We start from the raw sequence: 27,279 nt of genomic DNA, 5'->3' as shown, positions 1-27,279 counted from the left end.
TTATCATGTTCAGTAAAGTTGACAGTCATCAGAAAGACAGCTTCCTTGAACAAACTAAGGCACAGAGAGAAGAGAGAGCTCTAGAGAAGCAAAGAGAAAAATCTGCTCTTAAAATTCAGGTATTTTTCTGTTACAGTAACCAGGTAATATAGACATGCTTTGACTGTCTTCCAGTTTGAAGTCAGTGTTCAGATGCTGCTCCAACTTAAGGCTTGCAGAACAAATCATAAAATTTGCCATTATTTCAATTTGTAGACAAAAAGAAAGTTGAATCTGTTTAAATACTTGCATAGTCCAAATATTTAGACATAACCGCGGATTTGAAGCTATTTTTTACATATAGGACAAGTCTGCTTTTCCAATTAAAGTCAAACTGTAACAAAAGAAAATGCGATGTCTTTCAATGAAGGACTTATACTTGCAGTGCAATATAATCTGATACAGATAATAGGATAAAGTAACATACTTTACATATGTATTTATCACATGTATGGAAGTGGCTAGCCGTACGGGCCCGTATCATCATACCTGTGCAGTCCTCTGTAAAAATGATACTGCAAGACCGTGCTTATATTTTTTGAAGTGATGTAATTTGCATTATACAGACATAGTGTAAAGATGTGTATTAAGATACACTAAATGTGAGCGTAACACTATATGTGCATCAATGTAAAAGCAAGAACAGGTGATTCTTTTTAACTTTAAACAGTTTTTATTTTGGGTATGTGATAAATAGAATATTATATTCATATGGGTTCATTACTGCATTTATTGAACTTGTTCAATAAAATAATATTTTGCTCGCCAGAGGCTCATATAATATAATTTTATTCAACTTGTTCAATAGATTCAATATATTTGAACCTACAGTAAACTCATTCAATATCCTCTATATATTCAAACACATGTGTTCAGCACATTCCTCCAACAAGAAAAAAATATATAATGAATTTATATGATAACAATATTTGTTTTTGTTGCTGATGGTGACCAATCAACATACTGAACACCTTTGTATTCAACAGAGAGACAAATAATAATTAATTTGAGCATTTTAAATTGAATAGGTACTATTTTGATAGTTTAAAAGTTGTGTGTGCCTTATTAGTTATATGATCTCCACTGATAGCTATTCTCAAATAGCTAAAATAATGAAAGATGGACAAGTCAATTAAAGATATTAAGGGTGGTTAGGGTAAATAAGGTTGTACCATCTGCTGTCAATTTTTGTAGATAAACAATTAAAGCTAATTTGTAAATATTTCTTTTCAGAGTGTGTATCGAGGATACAAATCCAGACGCAGTTTGAATCTTGTCATAAGGTAATTAGTTTTGTTTTTATTTGTTTGAAATTATATTTTGCCGACTAAAATAGCAACATACATCTTTTTATTTATTTGTTAGGGGCGTCTGTGGCCGAATGATTAAGGTCGTTGACTTCAAATCACTTGCCCCTCACCACTGTACAATCGAATCCTGACAGGGGCTTTGGATTCTTTCATGTGAGGAAGCTATCCAGCTAGCTTACGGAATGTCGATGGTTCTACTCAGGTGCCCGTTCGTGCCTGAAATAATGCACGGAAGGGCACCTGAGGTCTTCCTCCACCAGTAAAGCTGGACCTATACTGTGTTGATGTGAGGTAAACCCACACACCCCCTCCCCCCCCCCCCCCCCCACACCTCAAAAAAAATAAAAAATTATGATTACATAGTTTATATAATAACTATTTTGGATACAGTCTATCAGTATTTTTACTTCTATACTTTCTTGTTCAGTTGATTATTAATGGGAAAGTTATCAATGAATGATATCCCATCCAATTGAACCGAAAATGGATTGGAAGAAATTTCATCTGATTTTCATCATAGGCTACTTGCTAGTACAATTACTTGAACTATGCTATAGCCTGCAAGAGGTAACCTATACTACCAATGCAGATAATGATCACTGTTTTCTTATCTGTCATTTTAAATATTTTGAAATTTAAAATTTTCCCTTAAAATGATGAATGGTTTTGTCCAGACTGTAAGATGGACAAGTTCATTTAAGATATTTAGCAAGGTAACCTGTTAAATCAGAAAAATTTTGATGGCACTATTGTATTGAATAATATATATATTATCACTTACAGAAAGGAAATTGAAGATTTGATAAATAAACCGGCTACAGATGATGGTGAATACACACCTAATTTCAAACCAGGTAACTTTTTTTTCTAAAAAGAAAGAAAGAGAAATTACAAATACAGTGTAACATTGGCAATGTGTCCCTCTGTAGAGCAATGACCTCTTTACACCAACCGTATTAATTCTGCAAAAAGTAAGACCTCCTAGAGCAGCACCTCTATGTGAAAATCCAAATGTTTGTTTCCCTATAGTTGTTGCTATAAAGAGGACCCACCATATATAAGCTTCATCAATTATCCTTTCTTATGACATATGTTGAATTCTGCTTAATTCGTGCTAGGGGGCTAGGACGTTAGTTTGTACTTGACAATACCATCCATGAACAGGCTCAATCAAACCGGGTCTGCAACATTTTCAAATTTGCCGTGTTGGACTTTCTTTAGGAATTCTTATTTTCTCTTTTTAGCTCGACTATTCAAAGAATATGAGAGCTATTGTAGTCGCGTCGGTGTCAGCGTCCGCGTCGGCGTCTGCGTTGGTTAAAGTTTTTTGTAAAGTCAAATATCTCAATCATTACTTGAGATATTCAATTGAAACTTACAATACTTATTTATAGTAACAAGGTACATCAGATTGACAAGTTGGATAACTCTGCCTACAATATTGACAGAATTATGCCCCTTTTTAACTTAGAAATTTTGGTTAAAGTTTTTTGTAAAGTCAAATATCTCAATAATTACTTGAGATATTCAATTGAAACTTACAATACTTATTTATAGTAACAAGGTACATCAGATTGACAAGTTGAATAACTCTGCCTACAATATTGAAAGAATTATGCCCCTTTGGAACTTAGAAATTTTGGTTAAAGTTTTTTTGTAAAGTCAAATATCTCAATTATTGCTTGAGATATTCAATTGAAATTTAAAATACTTTTTTATAGTAACAATGTACATCAGTTTGCAAAATTGCATAACTCTGCCTGCAAAATTTGAAGAATTATTTGCCCCTTTGAAACTTAGAAATTTTTGTTAAAGGTTAAAGGTCTTCAAATATATTAACTTGAAACTTTACACATGCACTTAGGGTCATAATTGGAGGGTCATAATTGTATGTCACTGACCAAGTTCCATAACTCTATCTTGCATTAAGGCTGATTCATATCCCCTTTTCTACTTAATCTCTTGGTTAATGTTTACATGCAAGTTTTACATATCTCAATAACTATTAAAGATATTTATTTAAAACTTCACATATGCATTTAGGGTCATAATTGTAGGTCACTGACAAAGATCCATAATTCTATCTTGCATTTAGGCTGATTTTTCTCCCCTTTTTCAACTTAGAAATTCATGGTAAAGTTTTACTTGTAAGCTGTTATCTTAATTACTACTGAAGGGTTTGTGCCTTTTTTTGGGACAATTTTATGCATTCATAATAATAAAGCAGTGATTTACTTGATAAAACATCTTAATTATAAGCCTTTATACCTTTTCTGTCAAATTTATGTATTCATAGGTAATTAGTATTATTATACTCAATAAAACAACCTTGTGACATTACCTTCCGAATAGTCAAGCCAACACTGTATAATTAGACTCTCTCTAAGGCCTATAACATGAACTTATTTAAAAAAAATTAGACGTTTTGTGATCTTAAAAAATTTAACATTATCAAGGCTCTTTTACTATCAAGCACTAAGAATAGTCGAGCGTGCTGTCCTACTGACAGCTCTTGTTTACTTTATGATCAATTGTTTTACTTTTCTGAATTTTGGATGGGCATAATGATGGCACTTTAATAAGCATAATCTGATATCGTTAAATCATCGATATGCTTTGCTTTGACCCAGTGACAGCTCTAGACTTATATATTTATTAACATCATTGCTGTATTTATAATTTAAATTTTCATACAGTTTATTAATTTTAAAAGTGGAAAATATGTACATGTGTACATGTAATACATAAATATAAGTAAATGTACATGTTTTGAGGTTTGTTGTAATTGTTTTTCAGCCCTGGAGGTTTACAAGTTTATCAGGGGATTCCTGTTCACGTACACGGATGGCGCTGATAGTCATGTATGTAAAAAATAATATTCTATTTATTAAAGATCCTTTATGTTGTAATTCAGGTTGTTACCACACTTAAGTGAAATTCTATATATGTATATATTTATGGTTCTAAAACAAATATTTTCCCACATTATATGTAACCATTAAAATATATTGGAAAATTTGACTTACTAGACTTTATAGAAAATAAATTTCTAGTTACCTCCCTTTATTAACATGAAATGTAAATTAGATAATATCTTTACAAATAATGCTTTTTGGAACTTACAATATTGATAAATCTCCATTTGAGCATTATATTTATGATATAAAACCATATAAAATAAATTGATTAACAACTAACAGGATCTGTAAGTGTTATAAAAGAACAAAATATTTGAGAAAAAGTTGTGTTATACCATTTTACAAAATGTGTATAATTGCCCATGAAAACCAATAAAGTCTGAGTTAATGACAATGTATAATTAGGTCAGGCTACCTTTTTGTACTTGGTGAGTTGTAGAAAGATTGATGCAGTTGATGGGCTCTTCTGAACTGTGTACACTTTTAGGAAATAATATTCTGACTTTGTATATCTGTTCAACTTTCAATATATTTACATATTGAGGTTGATTATTGAAACAAATTTTTACAATGTAATTATGTCAATTATGTTACTGGTGTGGTTGACATGGCTGTATTTCAACTAAAGGGTTGTGTGTTCAAGCTCCACTCCAGTCAGGACTATGTTTTTCAACATATGACTCCACAACTGGTTAGTTCCGGGTAGGGGAGTCAGAAATTATGGTTATTCCTGAATGCAGAATATGTTAATACACTATTGCTGTTATTGATATTTGCATGGGTCTTTTTCTTTTTATTCAAAATTTTAATTATTTCAGTATCTGGAGTTGTTATGTAGGTATTTGCTGGCCACCATGGATTCAGATGATCTGAAGGTAATATTAGTTTAAGCTAAATTTGTTATGGTGTTTTAGTGAACAGTTTTTAAATTTAATAATCTTTTATATTAGGAACACCAATGAGGGTCAAAAGTCTAAAAAAAATAATATTTGAGTTAAAAGCGTTGCAAAGCTTTTCAATGTGGGTCATTTTTAGCTCGACTTTTCTATGAAAAGGGGAGCTATCCTACTCGCCCCGGCGTCGGCGTCGGCGTTGGCGTCACACCTTGGTTAAGTTTTTCGTACCACCCCACTTTATTTCAGAAGTATTACAAGTATGGCTTTGAAACTTACCATACTTGTTCACCATCATAACCTCCATCTACAGACAAGAGTACATAACTCTGTCAAGGTTTTTGACAGAATTATGGCCCTTTTTTGACTTAGAAAGTGTATTGAGCTTGGTTAAGTTTTTTGTACCACCTCACTTTATTTCAAAACCATTGGAGGTATTGCTTTGAAACTGACCATACTTGTTTACCATCACGACCTTCATCAACAGACAAGAGGACATAACTCTGTCAAGGTTTTTGACAGAATTATGCCCCTTTTTGACTTAGAAAATACATTGAATATGGGTAAAATCCACTTATTACCTTAACCCTTTGAGATATTGCTTTGAAACTTTTAATGCTATTTCACATCATTACCCCCATCTGTACGCAAGAGAAGGTAACTCTGTCAAGGATTTGTTTTAAAAATTAAGGCCTTTTATCGACTTAGAATCTTGGTTAAGTTTTTAGTACCAGTCCACTTTTTGACTGAACTGTTTGAGATATTAATTTGAAAGTTGGAATACTTGTTTACAATCATGATTCCCAAACATGTCCAGGAGAAGGTAATTCTGTCAAAGATTTTATTTGAATTATGGCCCTTAACTCTTTTGACTTAAACATTTCAAACTTTGCTGCAGTGTTCAAGGGTATCACACAATTCAGTAAAATAATTCTTCACTAAATATCTTAATGCTCATGGCCATTGTTCACTTTAAAAATACAGAGATTCTTGTATTGCCTTTTACTGCAAAAACTTTTTTTATTGGCAAGCAATAAAAAAGTCGAGCGCGCTGTCTTACGGACAGCTCTTGTTAGAGCTATCCTAGTCACCCGACTGTAGGTGTCGGCGTAACCACTTATGTTAAAGTTTTTGTTACACCTCAAATATTTTTAAAGTCCATTGACATATGGGTTTGAAACTTTGCACACTTGTTCACCATCAGAAACCCAACCTTTTAGGAGGAAGAAACACTATCAAGCATTTTGACAGATTTATGCCCCTTTTCCGACTTAGAATTTCTGTTAAAGTTTGTGTACCTTCTCAAATATTTTCATATTTCATTGACATCTTGCTTTGAAACAAGTCAAAATTTTATATACTTTTTTTGAGAGCATAATAGGACCTTTTCCAAGGCTTATAACTTTAACATGGATTTGGGAAAAAGATTGTGCCTTTTGTGAACTGAGAAAATTTGACATTATCAAGGCTCTTTTACTATTAAGCACTAAGAATAGTCGGACATGCTGTACTACTGACAGCTCCTGTTCACAATACAACTAATTTTTCTGGAAAAGCAAAATGAGCGAATGATCTGATAATTTGCACACAAGTTCTAGGCCTTCATTAAATGGAACATTATTCTCGAAATGTTCTAATTATTTCTTGTCCCCTCATGTCAACAAAAAACCACTGTGGAGTCCTTTTAATAAGTGTTAGACTGTATTGCATAAATTCTTATTGAATAATTATTATTTGTTGTATAACATTGATCTGTTTTGCTTTATTTACAGATATCCTATGTGTCAGTATCTTTGTTAAAGCAGTTTGTGTTGCCATGGATACAACAGGTGAAGGAGATACTCTGGAAGTGTGTCCTGTGCTTAAAACAGATAAAGGTCAGATCCAAGTTCTACAACTCTTGCCAGAATTTTGTCAAAATTATCTCCCTTTGTTACCTTGCTATTTATATTAAAAATTTAAATTTGGAATACAAAAATACACTATAATTAATTGTTTCCAGAGATTTTTTCCCCAAAATTTTAGTAGCCACAGCAGTACAAAGCCTAGCCAGGCTGCATAGATATGTAGCCTTGGTGAGCCTAGCTCTTTTACTGATGGCATTTACATGTTAGAGTTTTTTTCATAGATGACCTTTCTTTATTTAAGAAAAAGTGAAATTATTGGCCATGTATATGGTTTAAATGTCACAATTATTTAAAAGGAGTGGTGGCCTAGTGGTTATATAACGGTGACTGCCTCTTAACCCAGGGATCATGGGTTCGAGCCCTAATCGCATAGCAACCATGTTCCATCACATGACACTGTTAATGGTTGGTTCTGGGAGGCAGACTTGAAAGTGGTTGATATAAGTTGCAAGAACTTGTTTTGCAATCGGGTTTAAATAAATACGTTTAAACTAATCAAAGGGTATATACTTCTTGCATATTTACAGCCAGAAAACCACGTGGATGTGAAGATAATGATGGTGTACCTTAGAATGTTGATAACATTTACACATACAGCCACATGGAAAATCATTAAAGGAAAAGGTACCTTGGAACAGAGTGAAACATCTTCTTTGTGTGAAATGACCTGAACCGCTATTAGTTTTGAAAATTTTTGACAGATTATATGGCCCTTTTTAAACTGTTGATCGCATATATAACCTGAGCTTATAATCAAGGGTTATGTTATATTGCATAAAACTGTTTATATACATCCATTAATCTTTATGTGCACAGCAATTATACACTTTTAGTTGTGAAGATTTTTTAACAGATTATATGGCTCTATTTAAATGGTGATGCTATATATAACCCAGGCTGACTGTAAGGGTTTTATTGCATAAAACCATTTATATACAGCTATAAAACTATAAAAAAAAAATAAATTACTTCATTTATTAACAGCAGCTGTATATAAAGTTTATATAAATATCAAGATTATCAAAAGAAAACTGAAGTAACAAACATGCAGTATCATGAAAGCTAAAGAAGATTTATTAAATGTTAACATTTTCAATGAAATGTGAAGTTTTACTTGCTAATTATGGGGTGTCCATGGCCGAGTGGTTAAGGTCGTTGAATTCAAACCACTAGCCTCTCACTGCTGTGGATTTTGAATCCCGACTTGAAATTTAACTGAGAAGAAATAAATGTTTAATCTTGAAAAACGTCATTTGATTCTTTAAAAATTTATTTTATATAATGTAGGTGAGGGTCTAACTGCTGGAATGAATCAACTATGCAACAACATTATGGGACACCTAAATAATAAAGGCCTTTACCCAGCTTTACAGGTACATGTATACATTTTGTATATTTTACATATCAAAATCTGACACATGTTTTTGGTAATTTTTCACATGCTGGAAATTTCATCCAGCAAGACAGGTCCCAAATGAGATGTGTGCATGCTCCAAAATGATATCAGTTTAGGGCATTTTATAAATGAAGTGCATTCTTAACATGACATCATTTTGGTATTATGAATAAACTTTTTGTACATTCATATGCTACTATAAGAAAATAGTTACAGTGGAAAAGACATTATCTTCCATGACAAACTAATTTATGGAGGTAAACCTAAAATTTGCTTATGGATTTGTCATGCTTATATAGAACAGAGTAAAGATATATCTGTTGAGGAGCTCTTGCCAGTTTCAATTTCATGAAATTTTTGCAATATCTCTGTTGTATTTTGTCACTTGTGTATGTATGTCAGAGCGAGCGTGGTGGAAGTAGATGGTAATGATGTCTGCATCCAAGGCACAACCCTTGGTAAGACCACACCTGACCAAGTATTTCACATGTATATGTAATGATGTTGTTTCTATTTATAGATACTGCTAGTAAGAGGTCTAGCAAGAAGTAAACCAGCCTTTACAAAAACATCCTTAACAGCTGTTCTTACTATATCACTCAGGTATATATATTTATCTATTAGATTTTCTTCTAGTACATAAAACAAGTAGGCCTCCTTGTCCAAGTGGTTAAGGTTGTTTACTTCAAATCATAATCCTATTTGTAGCTTTGAATGCCATCTGGGATTTGGTATTATTTCAGTGTAATAACTAGGCAATATAAGGTTGATAGATTTAGTCCAGTGCTTGCTTGTGCCCAGAATATTGCATATAGTAGTACCTTGTATTTTTAACTTGACTATTCAAAGAATAGGGAGAGTAATTGAACTCAACTTTGCATCACTGCATCACACTTTGGTTAAGATTTTGTGTGCAAGATGGTTTTTCCAAATGTACTCAAGGGAATGGGTTGAAACTCCACAGGGTTGTTCTCTGTGACTATCTGACTTGGTTGGTACAGGTCTCATAATCTTGAGTTACCATTTAATTATATTGAATATAACCACCGTATGATTGTAGTAATCATCTTTGTATTCTGTATTTTATTTTATTTTCAGACCATTATTAGCAGCAAATTTCTCAGACAATCTGTTGACACTGTTTGTATTAAACATCTTGTCTGTACCAGCGTTAGTGCATCACCTGTCTACAACAGCTCCTGATGTAAGTTTAACTTTATATATTTCTGTAGTAGGAGATTTCTTGTTTATATAGTCAATGGTCTGAGTTTATAAAAAAAAGAGCTGTAAGCTCAAATAAAGATTTAAGGTATTTGATTCGTCAGAAAGTGCCACAGAATGTTCACTGACCAATAAAACTACTTGAACTCAGAAAATTGTTTTATAACCTTGATATCAGGTCACATGGCTGTCAGCACTTCAGGCTCAAATTTTCAATTTTGTTACATCTGATAGCTCCAGCTACCTAAATAAAGGTTGGTAGTTCTACTAAAATGCCTGCTTTAGCCTCAGATCAAGCAATCTGACGTCATAGTTTACAAGTTAAGTAGTAAAGTCATCTTGCAGTGTCTATATGACTTAATGCTGAACTTCCAAAGAAAGACATTTTTTTTTAATTTAAATTTCATGTCTTTCTTACTACACCAGTCCTCTCACTCCATAATATATTTTTATCATCAGAGTTAAAATGTGGATTGTCTAAATTCCTCATTTCAAAATGGATAAATAATATGTGAACAAAATACAGGATTCTTTGAAGGTATCTTTTTTTTTCCTAACAAACCAGCCAGATTTATATAAGTACTTAATGCACATAATAAGAGATGGGCTGGTTTGGTAATTTTTGTTGAATAAACATGTATAAAAACTAGCACTATAATATAATTTCTTTTCCAGTGCCTGACCCATCTGATAACAAACAGGGTGTTCAAGAGATCCTTGGATTTATTGACAAATGAACAGAGTACTAGGATAATATTCAATTCACTAGAGGGAAACTATGCACTGTGTTTGCTGGGTATGATATAATAACTTTTTATTACATGCTTTTCGATTGTTTATAGAAATATATCAGTGAATTAAAACTGGTAATTTCACTGTTTGAAACAGTGAAATTACCACTTTGATAATTTCATTGCTTTGAATTTAAGCCCCTTACGTTGTTTCAGTGAAATACCAGCGTGCACAGTACTGGGTACCAACTGAATGACGTGACGTCGTAAATGACGTCACGTTGTATTATTATTTGGCGCGCTTTTCATTCAGTATTAGGTTAAATGTCTTTTTAAAACGTTTCTTTGCATATAATAAAAAAAAAATTTGTTTAGTTTAGTGTAAGATCGAGATATATTTCACCTTGTGAACACCAAAAGTTCATATTTCACTCGTGGCTGCGCCACTCGTGAAATATACCTTTAGGTGCTCACTCGGTGAAATATATTCTGATCTAACACTGAACTAAACAAATATCCTCTATATATTTAAAGTTTTTATTAACCTGACTATTTGAAGAATAGGGAGAGCTATTGTATTTGCCTAGACGTCTGTGTAAGTGTCTAGGTTACACTTTAGTTATTAAGTTTTTTGCATGCAAGTTGGTGTCCACATTTCAACTGAAGGGAATCTTTTGAAACTTTATATAAAACATTATGACCATAACAAAGGATCTTTTTATATATTTAGTGTGGTATATAATATATAATTCAGGATTGATTGCAAAACTGTTGTAAGAACTTCTTTATTTCATATAAGATACTGTAGTTTTGTGGTCAACCCTCATAATGTTTTAATTTTCAGCAAACCTGATACAGCTTGGTTACTCGGAGTTAGAAGGCTTGGTGGAAAATACAAACAGTTTTATGGTAATCTAATCTTATACTCTTAAAATGATTATCAAAACTTTCTTTTAATTATAATAACATCTTGATTAAGTTTGACATGCTTTCAATAACAGTTTAAAATAATGGATTGTTATTTGCACTGTATTTTTTCTGCAAAATAGATGATATATTTATATAATTCATCTTCTATTGTGTGCATCATCAATTTGCTCAAAGCCAGACTGTGGAACAAGCTTAAAATTGTTTCAGAGTTTAAAAGGTGAAGCAACAAATGTAAGACAGAAAAAAACATCTATGTACATGTACAGGCATTCTTCAGAAACAAATAAATGGATTCTATATTTAAGTATAAAGATACCACAATGGTGTACCAGTACATGCAGTAATTGAACATGATTTGTGTTATGTTTGTGAGAGAATTTTAAGTTTTTAAATTTCTTTGCTTAATCTTTTGATGAATACTATAACTGTATTGAATACAGTCAACTGGATTTTATCATAATATATATAATTATACATAATTTAAGATGAAATATATTTCTGTTCAACTGGTTTAATAAGGTTTCCATGACAGGACATTTATAGAAGTTAATATTTTTGTATATTTTAGACTGTGACAATACGATTGCTGGACAAATGTAAAAACTATGTACAAAATAAGAGATCCAATCTAACACACTGGCATCCGGTACTGGGATGGTTTTCTCAGAAAACTGACCAAGGGTATGTTGTGGTAATTTTATATGAAATAAAATTTAATTAATAGATATATATGGTTCTTTTAGAGCTATAGATACTCTTTTTTGTACATAATGCAAATGAAATTAACAAATTTGATGGAAGATGTCATTATCAATTTTTGCGTAATTTCATTGTTGATGTCAACAACGTCATTTCCTGTAGTTTTTTTTGTAAATTAATGTACTTGTATGAAAAAGGTTTATATATGATTTATAAAATAAATTGGTTTACCTCTCGAAACGTCGGATACTGATGACTTTGTGCAATAGATAATGATTTATGAATTGTTTCCAAAGTCATTTCTATTTTTAGAAAACATTCAATTATACACATTCTATTTTTAGATTACATGAAGCTATGCCATTTGTTGTAAAGCAGTTACAGATACTATGGTGTAGTAAGATGGTACGGCTGTTGTTCCTAGAACTTATAGATTATGTGGACTATGCCAAAGAGATTGACACACAAAAAGCTGCATCCAAAGATAAAGGTTAACATAATTATGTGTTACAGTTTAAAGTTTTCTTCCTTTATTTCTATTATTTTGTTAATGGAAATTCCTTGGTTAAGAGTAGGGGCGTCTCAGTTAAAAAAATGCTAACCATTTAAATGTTGACTTAATAACAGTGTTAAATGTTTAACCGACTGTACTAATAAAATCCTGAGATTTTCAACATTAACTTTGTTTCTTTCTGACAAGATATTACATTTTGGTTGTATTTTGTTGTACTCAAATGATTTCAATACATATCTGAATTTGGAGTAACCTTTTTCCAGTTAGTTCTTCATCCACCAATAAAGCTGGAAAAATACCCATATAACTCTTACACTGTTTATTTGACTTAAAATATAACAAAAAACACTGTCCTATTTCGGACTGTCGAAAGGAATACAATTTTGAGGTACAGTTTTGAGGTCTGTTACTTATTCAGGAATATTATGATATATTTTGACAGATTTTAGATAATTTATTTGGAACGTCATTGCCTCATTAGTCATGCTAGCTTTAATTATATTTAGCAAAATTCTAGAGGCTGCTTTACACTTAATATATAACTTTGACTGTTCATCATTTCTTTTTATCTTTTTTTAACTTTTTAATCTTCGAACTGAAAGTAAAATGGATATTGATCTATTTCAGGACTTTTTAAGAAGGCATTAGATAAAGCATCCTCCAAAAATGCAGTCTCAAAAATCAAACTTGGCAGCACTATAGCCCAGTCAACCTGCTTACCATGTGCCTTGTACCAGTGTGCCATGAACACCCTCTCTCAACTTAGACTTGATATAGTCAGTGGTATGTAAAACAGGTTTTTCTTGATGAATATAGGTGTCAACCCACTTAGAACAATAGGGAAAGCTTCGGATTTTTAATCAAGGGTTTTGATCTTTGGGCAAGGCAAATTTTCATAACAATAATCTTGGACATTAAGTTTAATGGCCATTTGTCTTACCTTTAACTCAGAAGTCATGTAGAGGCGTCCGTGGCCAAGTGGTTATGGTCGTTGACTTCAAACCACTTGCCCCTCACCGCTGTGGGTTCGAATCCCAAAATGGAATTTGGATGATTCATTTGTGTGAGGAAGCTATCCTGCTAGCTTATGGAACGTCAGTGATTCTACTCAGGTGCCTGTTCGTGCCTGAAATAATGCACGGAAGGGCACCTGAGGTCTTCCTCCACCAGTAAAGCTGGAACGTCAGTGTATGACCTATACTGTGTCGATGTGACGTAAAACCCAAAACAAAAAAAACTTGCATTGAAATTGGTAATTACTGGTTAGTTACGACATGTTATGAAAATTAAGAGGCTTTTTTTGTGTGTTTATAGAATTAAATAAACATTGTTTCGTAATCATGCTAAGACAAAACAAAATTATTGATCATTTGTAGGGTTAAGTTACAATGAGATCTTACTGCCCATCTTGTGGAGGTTTTTATGTGATATGGGACCTAACTGTGGACTCAAGGTGTTCCTGGATTTACTACAACAGACACCAGAGAGTACCATACACCCGGTGTTCAGTCTACTTACACTGTTCTGTGAGGCAGCATCAAACTATATATGGTAAATGTGTTAGATAAATATAATAAACATAATAATTATAAGCATGTTCATGAAAATTTATTATCGTATTTTTGTGTTATAACAGCATATATATGAGATTTAAACTTACATTTATAAATCAGCTGTTATCCGGTACTGGGCAAATGTGGGTTTTTCCCAGCTAACCTACAGGTACAAACAGAATATTACCGTTATATCTTCACAGTGCACTACCTGTGACAAAAGTCAACCTGTTAAGCTTATTTTCAAAGCTGTAACTGATAAAGTTTTTTTTGTTCCTACAGATTAGCTGGGAAAAACCCTAAATATTCTTAATTCCGGAATAAGTCTTTTGGATGTCAACATAAAAATTGCTTATGCTTGTACAGTTATATTGTGTCTAGTGTTAAATGAAGGTCGGTATTTTTTGTCACAGTTTGAGAAAAGTGCTCAGCACACCCAGGACACTAATCCAGAACCAGAGGAAAACTGAACTTCCAATTAACCTACCCAGCTATCTTTACAATTACACACATTATCTTCAAATTAGTGAACAGCTCATTGCCATAACATTTACTATGTTTTCCTGTTTTGTTTTGAATAGTAGAGATAAAAATTTCTAAATACACATGGGTATAAGTTTTCAGGATTTTTTCTGAAGTCCAGAAATTTTAAGTCTCCTGAAAGCCTTCTATTTCCTATGAAAAACTGTAGAAAAAAATGCTTAATTCAAGATTTTCAGGATTTTTAAAATTTCCAACTTTTACCCTTGATTATACATTTCCTATATCTTTTACAGCACATTGGATCACATAGAGATGTTTGAGCATCAGAAATTATTTAAAGTAGAAGACTACATAAAGATGAGTGAATTTCTAAACCTGTTCGTATTTAGAGTTGTCTGGGGTGGACTTATGTGTAAGTTTTCGAGCCATTTTAATCTGCTGACTCAGCCATTTTCTTTTGCATGTTATATATCAATTGAAGTGTATGTATATGGTTTCCTAAACTAGTTTCAATTGAAAAATATTTGTTTGGTTTAAGCATATTTATTTAAGTTCGATTGCGAAACAAGTTCTTGCCACTTATATTAATCACTTTCGAGAGCGCTTCCTGGAACCAACCAGTACTAGTGTCATTTGAAGAAACATGGTCGTGACCCAGTTAGAGCTCAAACCCATGATCCCTGGGTTGAGAGGCAGACTTCTTGACCACTAGGCCACCGCTCCCCTTAAAATATTTGTCTTTTCTTATCTTCAATTTGGAAATTTATTGAATCCATGGAAATTTTCTGTCAAAAATAAGAATAAAAAATTCAACTTTACAGCATTATTTACTAAATTTTGTTGCTAAAAGTACATTATATTTATAAGTGCAAATTTATATATGAAAAGTTTTTCTTTGTATAGATTTATAAATTGATAGAATCACTACCATTCATACAGACATGATAATTATATAAATTTTACAGCAATCAGCACGGCTAGTAGTAGTGAAGTATTTACGTCAGCCCGAGGGTTGTTGATGATCCTATACGAGAGTGACAGCCGCAGGAACTATGCTCCCAAAGACCACTGGCTTATTAAGTATGTTTTTAGTTGTAATTTTTTTACGTCTGGAAAATCACTCTTTTTATTTTTTTTAAATAAATCGGATTATTTTTCCTTGTTACTAGTATTTAAGATTCAGCTAGCTGTGGTTCTTTTTAGTTCCAACATTTTGTACTTTGGTTGTTCTGTGCCTGTGTTTTAGTGGTTCTTGACCTGTTTTGTCTGTTCCTCAACTGTTTTGATGGATTTTGCTTGTTTAATGGTTCTATGCCTGTTTTTGAGGTTCTAAAATCTGTTTTGATGATAATATGTCTGTCATTGCGTTTCAATGATCAATTTGGTGATTCTGTATCTTGTGGTTTTGAGGTAGTTTTACAGGTTTTATGCATGTTTGGGTGGTTCTGCAACTGTTCTAGTGGTCTGATGCCTGTTTGGATAAAACAGTATCTGTGCCTGTTTGGATAAAACAGTATCTATGCCTGTTTGGATAAAACAGTATCTATGCCTGTTTGGATAAAACAGTATCTATGCCTGTTTGGATAAAACAGTATCTATGCCTGTTTGGATAAAACAGTATCTATGCCTGTTTGGATAAAACAGTAGCTATGCCTGTTTGGATAAAAAGTATCTATGCCCGTTTGTATTTGCTTATTCTACACCTGCAGTTGCTTGCGTATAATATTATTCACAGAGAAACACCTGGAGTATCTTATAAAACAAAGGGTTGCCTTAGTTAATAGATAGCATTTAAAATACCGACATTAAAATTTTATACTTAAGTTGTAAAAGACATTAAGATTTTGACTTTTTCTTGATTTTTAATGAAGTGAAAAATTCTTGACAGATTCATTAGGAAAAAATGTAAAGATATCACGTTTTTAATTAACATAAATGTTAATCATTTGGCCATTGGTATCCGATGATGAAAAATGTTCTGCTTTATGATTTTTTGTATTGACCTGTTACATAAACAATTTTTAAAGCTACATGCCTCCAGACATTTTAATAAAATCAAACTTGAGAAAAATGTACTAAGATGTAAGGAAAAGTAAAAAGTTTAAAAAATCAAGAAATATTTTACATTAATTGCGATTAATTACTAGTTTTTCAGTATTTACAACTATATTTCTACTGCGTTACTAATGTAGTAAAGACTATTTATGCATATTTTGACCACATTTTGGTAATGATGTGTAAGTGCCATTAATAATGTGTAAATTGCTTCCTTTGGTTACTTCACAATATTACACATTCAAATACATTTTCAAAATTTTCATGAAAATTAGCATGAATCTGGTGGGGTGCTCCTTTACGAATACTAATATAACAAATAATACCAATTTATGTAATGTACACTACTCAGCTATTATATTTTATTTGCAGAGATGTAAAGCCTAGCAGTTTTCTCAGCGAGTTAGATAAAGGGAGAAAACTGGCTCAGTTTATCCTACAGAAAATTCCACACATCATTCCATTTGGAGAGGTAGGTTTGAAAAATATATTTGCTGATTTAGTAAGAACATTTCTGTCTAGTTTTATGGAAAGACTGGTCCTTAGAGAAGTCAAGAGGTTTAAGATCATATGTCTTCCACCACTGTGGGTTTGAATCCAACCAGGAACTTTGGATTCATACTTTTGAGGGAGCTATCTAGGTAGCATAATTATGGAAGGTTGTGGTTCAACAAGGGTGCCAGTTTTTTGCTCAAAATAGTTTACACAGAGAGGAATATGATATATTCATGCAGTAAGGAGTATAAGCAACTGAATCTACCCATGCGACCAGTGCAGACCAACATTTGTGCTGTCTGATAATGATCTACACTGTTCCTTTCAGTCAAGAAATCTTTTTTTTCCCTGAAAATTATGAAGAGTCAAGTTCAAATAAGTCAAGACAAAATAAAAAAGAAATATACAGAGATCTACAATTGAAGAGCAATATTTTCATTTCTATTTTATAAGTAAAAGTTTCATCTAATGTATGGAGGGCACCTGAGGTTTTCCTTCACCAGTGCAACTTTGAAGTAGCCATAAGACCTCTATTGTATTGGCACTACATAAAATCCTAACCCCAGCTTCCCCCCCTCTCACAAAAAAAAGAAAAGAAAAAGGAAGTTTCATAGAATTTCTAAACTTTGAGATAATGAATATGATAATATAATCAATATGTGTTCTATTTTTTACAGAGAGTAAAGATATTCCGGAAGAGTGTACAAAAGGAGAGAGAAGTGTTAGGTCTGTGTGAATCTGTCAGTGCTACACCACAGTCCACCTTGATTACTGTACATAGAAGCCGAATAGTAGAGGTTGGTTTAAAATTTTTATCATTTACATACATTTCCAAATATAAAATCTTATATAAGCCTGAATGATTTGGCTCTTGTGGCCAAGAAATCAATGACTCTGACTTTGATATGACTTTCCCTGGCTGAAAACTATGATACTTGTCTTAAGACACAGGTAAATTACCTGGAAGGCCACCACTTCTCTTAAAGAGATGTGTGACTAAGAAGCTAACCTAGTTAGCCAAGAATAGATCAACTATCGAAATTTGACAAAAAATGTGTTAAAATCAGCGTAAAAACTAGAAAAAGAAACTAACAAAACAATTTTGTACTTAATGATTTTAGGATGGTTACAGGCAGCTTGCCCAGGTTCCTCCTCGAGCTATTAAAGGTGTTATCAGGGTTAGGTTTATCAATGAACAAGGACTGGACGAGGCCGGTATAGATCAGGACGGTGTATTTAAAGAATTCCTTGAAGAAACTATAACAAAAGTGTTTGATCCATCCTTAAACCTGTTTAAGGTAAGATTTATGAATATTTCACACAAGTCTATTTTTATTAACATTAATTTTGAACAAACCAAAAATTGGGGTATTTTTCAGTACCATATAAGTGGTTTTTTCTGCGGGCTCCAAATTCTGCGGTTTTTCCAAATTCTAGCATGTTTTTATTTCTGCGGACTTTATTTCTGCAGCACATTCTTTGGACAAAAAGTGATTCAATTTCTGCGACTCTCCTATTCAAAGTCTACATTTGTAAGTAACATTTCTCTATTTTATTGCATGTACACATTCGCATTTGTTTATCGTCGTCACCACAAAACTGCACAGTAATTACAAACAAGCATACAATATAATGCGTAACAAAAGAAAGGTTTGCATCTTTTTTGATCAGCGTGAAATGACGTGTGAAAAATATACCCCGGTAGTATCTTTAATTTAATACCGTAAATCAGATGACAATTAAAGTATACAACGATTATTTAGCAGTATAAGTGTTGAAATTGTTTGAATGATTTATTAGTGATAAACAAACCTTTAGCGTATCGGAAAACACAATAAATTATATGCTGTTTAAATATCTTTATTTTTGAGTTAAAATAATTAACAATAAGCACATCTTTACAAGCAAACACAGAATACATACTTAGCAGACAGCAGTTTTATTCAACTGGAAAACCCGCTAACCGTTATAATTCGTAAGTCGTTATTACTTTAGATGAAACAGGTCATAGTGCAGTGCACATATAGTACCAGGTTAAATAACAAAAACATGGAAAAATATTCTGCGGTTTTTACTTCTGCGGTGCTGAAACTGGCCGCAGAAAACGCAGAAATAAAGTCACCGCAGAAAAAAACACTTATACGGTATTTCATAGGCTTGAGCATAACATTGTGACTGGTAATTTTAGTTGTAGTTTGCTCAAAATAGACAGGTATTAACATAAGAATTGGCTAGATAAGATTCAAGCCCCTTGTGGCTGAGGGGATGCTTTTAACGTTTGAGTCAAAGTATCGCAGCCACTGTTTATCTCTGTGTGACTGTAAGAGGCGATTATATTGGTTTGAATAGCTAGAGTCTATGCATCTCTTAGCTGCAGTAGGTGAGCTGGTTTTACTTTAAAGTTTGTTAATCCCAAGGTTAGCCAAAGCCATCTTTCCTGTTTGGATGCCACATGACCTAAACTGTGTTGGTGCGCGGTTAAACCAAATATACAGATAAGATTCAAGAATGAAAACATTGTCTCTATTTGTTGAAAGAAAGAACAGCTCACATATTTTACAACAGTAGTAATCTTTGGTGCATCTGTTTCAGTTTGAAATTTTTATCTCAAAATTTCAGAAAAAGAAACACAGTTTAATTAATTTAAAATAAGATTTTGATCATTACAGATATTTGTTGTACATTCAGCAATAAAGATATTAAAGTTAAATCTTGAACTATATTGTATTATAGGTGACGAGTGAGCAGAAACTGTATCCATCTTCTACCTCCTACATACAGGAAAACCATTTATTCTTGTTCGAGTTTGTCGGTAAAATGCTCGCCAAGGCCGTTTATGAGGTAACCAATACAAGAGTTAGAGCCCCTGGATTAAAAAAAAAAAATAAAGAAAATACTTAGGTGACCGTTTGTGCCTGAAATATTGCACAGAGGGGCATGTGAGGTTTTCCTCCACCAGTAGACTGGACAGTTTCCATTTGATCTATACTGTATTGGTGCGATGTAAAACCCAGTTAAAAATGTCTTTAGAAATATTATTTAGTGTTCAATTTGTACATTACTGAAAGTATTCAACCAATTACTCATCACTTTTTATGTAGTTAACTGCTATCAAGTTACCAAGTATCTTGTCATTTAACATACATGAATATTACAGTTATCAAGTTACCAAGTATCTTGTCATTTAACATACATGAATATTGCAGTTATCAAGTTACCAAGTATCTTGTCATTTAACATACATGAATATTACAGTTATCAAGTTACCAAGTATCTTGTCATTTAACATACATGAATATTACAGTTATCAAGTTACCAAGTATCTTGTCATTTAACATACATGAATATTGCAGTTATCAAGTTACCAAGTATCTTGTCATTTAACATACATGAATATTGCAGTTATCAAGTTACCAAGTATCTTGTCATTTAACATACATGAATATTACAGTTATCAAGTTACCAAGTATCTTGTCATTTAACATACATGAATATTACAGTTATCAAGTTACCAAGTATCTTGTCATTTAACATACATGAATATTACAGTTATCAAGTTACCAAGTATCTTGTCATTTAACATACATGAATATTACAGTTATCAAGTTACCAAGTATCTTGTCATTTAACATACATGAATATTACAGTTATCAAGTTACCAAGTATCTTGACATTTAACATACATGAATATTACAGTTGTCAAGTTACCAAGTATCTTGTCATTTAACATACATGAATATTGCAGTTATCAAGTTACCAAGTATCTTGACATTTAACATACATGAATATTGCAGTTATCAAGTTACCAAGTATCTTGTTCATTTAACATACATGAATATTGCAGTTATCAAGTTACCAAGTATCTTGTCATTTAACATACATGAATATTACAGTTATCAAGTTACCAAGTATCTTGTCATTTAACATACATGAATATTACAGTTATCAAGTTACCAAGTATCTTGTCATTTAACATACATGAATATTACAGTTATCAAGTTACCAAGTATCTTGTCATTTAACATACATGAATATTGCAGTTATCAAGTTACCAAGTATCTTGTCATTTAACATACATGAATATTACAGTTATCAAGTTACCAAGTATCTGTCATTTAAACATACATGAAATATTACAGTTATCAAGTTACCAAGTATCTTGTCATTTAACATACATGAATATTGCAGTTATCAAGTTACCAAGTATCTTGTCATTTAACATACATGAATATTACAGTTATCAAGTTACCAAGTATCTTGTCATTTAACATACATGAATATTACAGTTATCAAGTTACCAAGTATCTTGACATTTAACATACATGAATATTGCATGTATACAGAGTAAAATGTTCTGTAAAAAAAAAATATTTTAAGAAAGATTTTTACCATTTATCAATGGTTAAGTACATGCACAATTGGTTTTAAGGAAATATTCATACATATTTCTTTCATATAGATATATTGAAATCATTATTTTTTCAAAATTCTAACAGATTTTGTCAACTACAGGCACCAAATATATTTTTAGGAAAGAATATAAATAGATAAGCTTACAAAGTTAAGAGATTTTATGTTGCATAATAATTTCTGTATTTCAGGGCATCATTGTGGAGGTCCCGTTTGCTCCATTCTTCTTAACTCAGATTCTCGGTCACAGTTTTAGTTCAACGTACAGCTCTCTTGATGAATTACCGTCCCTGGATCCAGATCTTGCCAAGAATCTTACATATATCAAGGTAAGGCCATCCTTAAAAAAATGTTTGTTTGCAGTAACCCGACCCAGAATTTTCAAGGTGGGTAGGTAGGTCGATTTTTTTTTTTTTTTTTTTTTTTTTTTTTTTTTTTTATTGAACTGTACTCCCAAATAAACATGGAATTTCAAAATGCTGGAAAATATATGCTTTGATAATCTGGTAACAATTAATAAATTGATAACTGAATTCTAATTTAATAAGAACTACATTTTATTTCTTCTATTAACCTTTAAAAGAACAAAAACAAAGCACAAAGCATAATTTTCTGATCCAAAAAAAAAAATTTTATTCAGACCATGAAAAAAAAAATTTGAGTAGGGGCAAATTTTGTGAGTTGGTCGTGTTACTGCAAACAAACATTTTTCTAAGGATGGCCTAATATATCTTCTGATTTGTCCAGTAATACTATATTTGTTTTGCTTTATAGATACCCTGTACCTGCTTTTGGTGGAAGTAAAGATTATAAACAAAAGTGCCTTGGGTTTATTTGTTGTTGTTTTTTTTAGGGGGGGAGGGGTTTATTTGATTTTCTTAGTATAATGAATGTTAATTGGAGCCATGTGATAATTCTTATATTTCTTACCGTAAATAGCTTTAAGCTTAGTTAGTCATAATAACTACCACTAGGGCGCATAAGAGTAAAATAGTAATGAAAATATTGTTATAGCAAACATTGTGTAAACAGATTCTCATAGTTGAATATTCCTTATCCACAGCATTTTGATGATGATGTGAGTGACCTTGACCTGACATTCTGTTATGATGAAGATATTATGGGGAGATTAGAGACTCATGAACTGGTACCTGGCGGGAAAGCTGTAGCTGTAACCAATGACAACAGGTTTGTCAGTTTTCTGTAACCAATGACAACAGGTTTGTCAGTTTAAGTACATACAATGCAGCTTTTTGCAAGGCCAACCTCTGGAGAACAATAACCTCTCTACAACAACCTTAATAATCCTGCCAAAAAATAAAAATGACTTTACTCTAGGTCTAACCTCCATAGAGCAATACCTCTCAGCAAAGGATGATGCTTTGTAGATGCTTTGCACTGATTTTTGAAAAATAAACAAAGTGACTATAAAAGTGCTATAATTTGATTTTTAGTAAAACAAAACAAAAAGATACGGTAGATATGAACTTATAGGATATTCAAGTTTTTCTATGAATACAGGTATTATATTCATTGAGTGGTATGAAAATAAATGTTTCATAACTGGCAGTAGCCACTAGTGAAATATGATAATTTTTATGCCTTAAGATGAAAATAAATCCTGTATTTATAGAAACAAAACCTGAATTTTCAGCTTCTTTCATACATTTTTAGCTTTTTGGCATTACAATTTGAAAGACTACCCCTTAAATTTTGTGTATTCATTAAATTTATTATAAGAAAGTCTGGCATGACACCAGTGAAAATATGGAAAATATTTTTCACTGCAGTGAAAAATGTAAATTTTCAGTGAATGTAAAAAATAAAATGGAAATACGTCTTTTATTTCATCAATATTTTCAATATTTCATTTCAAAGTATTATAAGGAAAACTTGTGTATATTTTCTTCTTGATTATATTTAAAGTACAATGTGTTTCAAAATTTTGATTATATTTAAAGTACAATGTGTTTTAAAATATTTTCACTGGAAGCTAAGAACTTTTTTGTTCTATGATATTATGAAAAACACTCACATATTTTTTGTAGGATACGTTATGTTCACCTGATGGCACATTTCCGTATGTACAGACAGATTAGGGATCAGACGCTAGCGTTTATCAAGGGATTTAAATCTGTCGTGAATTCTGATTGGTTAAGTATGTTCTCGTCACCGGAGTTACAGAAACTGATCTCTGGAGATACAGCAGATATGGATACCAGTGACCTCAGGTATATAATTCATTACAAGCCGGGAAACAGTGTACTTGAGCTATAAATGGAAAAACAGTGTGCTTCAGATAAAAATAAGTCTTGAATTTGCCTTGTACTTCACTTCAGTGTTGTTATATTTTTCTGGTCCTTTGGTATCATTGACAAAATAGTCATAGAATTGGAATTTGTGGTTTAGCTGGTGTATAAGGTGCAAGAATTATAATTAGAGGTTTGCAATTTTTGATAAAAGTTTTTATTATTTACTTATTTTCGTAATGTTTTGTGCCCTGTCTTTAATTGTATAACTTAACAAAAATCAACAGCATTGTTTTGAGTTTCACCATGTAATTTACTTTACTAAATGTCTCAAAATATTTAAAACTGAATTGAAACCATTTTTCGATATTAATTTTAGAAAACATACCCAATATTATGGAGGTTACCATAACAACCATAAAGTGATTAACTGGCTGTGGGACATACTGGAGAAAGATTTTAATCAAGCAGACAGGGCAGCTTTCCTCAAGGTTATACCAAAATCTGTTTTATAGTTTCATTCTATGTTTAATTCCTAGCCTGCTGAAAGGGAAAGTACATGCCTTTTCCAAGTGTATAGGGCCAGGTCAGTCGACACATTTGTGCATTGCAGGCTGACCTCGCCCAATGCTGTTGGCTTAGATTTTAATTGTTCAGCATGGTAAATCCAAAATTGACAATGGGCATTTTAATAGAAAGGGTTTGCTTGGCAAGCCCTATTAAGAAATTCAGCAAGTTAAGGGTGAACAAATCCTGTTTTATTCAGTTGTTTGCTGGTTATATACTAGAATTTGTGGTTAGTGAGCAATGGATTTTCTTTCATAATTTGAAAGAGGCCTTAGCTTCTTGATTTTGGGAAAAATGATCGCTAAAATTGATAACTTGGGAGGTAAAAAAGCTGGGGTATGTTCAGATTTTTGGGAAAACTGTATGATTATGAAGAAAATTTAAATGGGGAAAAGGCCTTTTATAGGCCGCTGTTTTATATGTGGGGAAATCAAGGTTGAGGCATCTGGAGTGTTGCTGTAGCAGTAAGAACTGGATGGTCATACTTTATTATCATATATAGTGTTAAAATCACTTAAAGTACAACTTAACTATAAATCATCCTTACAAATAAATATGCAATCTGATTAGACTCTTCTGTTGCCTAGTCTTTGTATTTTGATACTAAACTGTCTTAGCTAAAACAGCAATAGCAACCTCTGACACCAAGGGTGTCTGTGGCTGAGAGGTTCTGCTTATTCACGAATTCGAAAACCTAGTTAAACGCCGTTTTCCGGTACTTTCTGTACATAGCTCTGGGGAATTCACCAAATTGAGTGTAATAGCGAACTCGATGTTTTCGGCCTTTTCTTAAATTAAATTGAAATAAAACAGTTATTTCTTTATAAGAAAATAATTAAATATCATTGTATGAATAATTCCATACAAAAAATGAAGTAAATACACAAGTTTACGCAGAAAATAACCTTATTTATTATGGAAGATTCCACTACGTCTGTTTTAATTTTATGGATTTTAATTGTAAACAATTTATTTTTTGAAAAATTTGCAAAAGATATGAAAGGAATATTGATAACTTTCAAATACATAAATGTTTTCACATTAAATGGAAAAATAATGATAGAAAAATAGAAATATCATGTAACTGTGTTATGTACTTCATTTGGTGTAATTCCCCAGAGCTAAATCCGTAACGTACCGGAAAACGGTGTTTAGCTAAGTTTTCGAAAAGGTCAATTGATTTCAAACCAGTTGCCACTTACCTCTGTGGGTTTGAGTCCTGTTTATTTCAAGATGAGAAGCTATTCAGTTAGCTTTCAGAGTGTTTATGGTTCTATGCAGGTGCCTATACATCCTGGAAATATTTCTCAAAAGGGCACCTTAGTTATTCCTCTACCAGTAAAGCTGGAAAGTCACCATGTGTCCCCTTCTGTGTCAGTGTGACTTAAATGTAAAAAAAACACTTCTAGCTTCAAAATAATACAAAAATCCATTTCTAAACTAAAGGTGGATAAGACTTTATTATAATTTATTTTTGTTTCAGTTTGTAACAAGTTGTTCAAAGGCTCCACTGTTAGGGTTTGCCCATCTTGAGCCGCCATTTTCTATAAGATGTGTAGAAGTCAGTGATGATCAGGTATCTATATTAATTTATTACATCCTTGTGCAGCTTTTATGACTGTATAAAAACAGTATAGCACTGCCATGCATATATTTTGGGTCAGACAAACATAGTGTAAAAACACTCTAAATTTTAGCAATACATTTTAGGCCCATCAATTAGAAAAATGATTCTTTTCAATGAAAAATTGTTCTTTTTTAGGTATCTGATTGAGAAAAAGAACATTACATTTATGTTTACATTACTAAATTTATCTAGCTCCTGGAATGAAATGATACAAACTCCAGAGGCTCACATGATATAATTTTATATTTAACTCGTTTAATGAATTTATTATTGAACCTACTCCCTATGTATTAAAATATGTAAGGTTGCTGGTGCGAAATAAATTACGTCCTTATAATTGGTCATGTACATTTATTTATTGAGCCTACTAGTCATTTGTTTCTCACTGCTAATTCAGAAATCATGCGGGATAAATAGTAGGTCACTCTAGTAGAAATTGGTAATCATTGGTAAATTTCCCAGGAGAGCAGTTCAGGTGAAATAATCACCGACATATGAAAAGAAAAATGTTTAAAATTGGCATAAAAAACAGATAAACAAACAAAAAGACATTAGTTGACTTGGATTGTTTGGCTGTTTTGTATTTTGACACTCAGAGAATGAGAAAAGAAGAAGACTTGGTAATTTTGCATCTCTGAATTGTTTCAAGTTCTAATTATAAATTTTCTTTTTCTGTTGACAGGACACCGGGGATACTGTCGGAAGTGTTCTTAAGGGATTCTTCAATATTAAGAAACGTGATCCTGTAGGACGCCTCCCAACTTCGTCCACATGTTTTAATTTGCTCAAACTTCCAAACTATCAGAAAAAAGCGACATTACGCGAGAAACTGAAATACGCCATTCATTCTAACACTGGATTTGAACTATCCTGAGGTTTTATGTGTAGACTTAATGGTTACATTGACATCAGTGCACGGAAAGGTTTTGTGGATCAATATCTGACACTTGGAAAACAAGAAAAATGTGATAGAGTTTGTGTTATAGTTTTGTACTATGAAGATTGGCAGGTTTTGTATTATTTAAGGTATTAGGACCCTAATGGGCACTATCAGAAACTTAAAAATTGACATCATAGGTCAGATGTATACCTTAAAGGACGCCTGTATGCAAAATTTAAACAAAGTTTACCGTACGGAAATCAAGTTATGGCCACTTTTCTGAACTCAAGCTAGGATGTTATGAGGGCCTTTTTTTAGAAATGCGGAACCTTTAAATAATCTGCAATAACATTCTAATGAAAAATGTTTTCCCATTAATTTTTGGTAAGAAACAAAAAGTAC

At 32.2% G+C, this 27,279-nt stretch overlaps 1 protein-coding gene across 1 annotated transcript; it reads left to right on the top strand.

The window, feature by feature from the left end:
• Positions 1–26,988, top strand: LOC132755978 (ubiquitin-protein ligase E3B-like; the record flags this gene model as incomplete). Its single annotated transcript, XM_060746918.1, is given in 28 exon segments — positions 1–119; positions 1,273–1,322; positions 2,133–2,203; positions 4,146–4,210; positions 5,086–5,142; positions 6,933–7,037; positions 7,595–7,691; positions 8,355–8,440; positions 8,984–9,066; positions 9,562–9,667; positions 10,360–10,480; positions 11,260–11,324; positions 11,914–12,026; positions 12,389–12,534; positions 13,186–13,341; positions 13,935–14,109; positions 14,888–15,006; positions 15,560–15,674; positions 17,022–17,121; positions 17,822–17,941; positions 18,266–18,442; positions 19,878–19,985; positions 21,746–21,883; positions 22,618–22,742; positions 23,603–23,785; positions 24,183–24,294; positions 25,854–25,946; positions 26,680–26,988. Coding segments are annotated over 28 exon segments (3,192 nt in total). The 3' UTR covers positions 26,872–26,988.
• Positions 26,989–27,279: the final 291 nt, after the last annotated feature.

The sequence above is a fragment of the Ruditapes philippinarum genome, unplaced genomic scaffold, assembly GCF_026571515.1.
Source record: "Ruditapes philippinarum isolate M1 unplaced genomic scaffold, ASM2657151v2 ctg4226_1_1_1_1, whole genome shotgun sequence".
In the NCBI taxonomy this organism is placed as follows: domain Eukaryota; kingdom Metazoa; phylum Mollusca; class Bivalvia; order Venerida; family Veneridae; genus Ruditapes; species Ruditapes philippinarum.
Note: the sequence above shows the minus strand (reverse complement) of the source record. Positions and strands in the feature narration are given on the sequence as shown.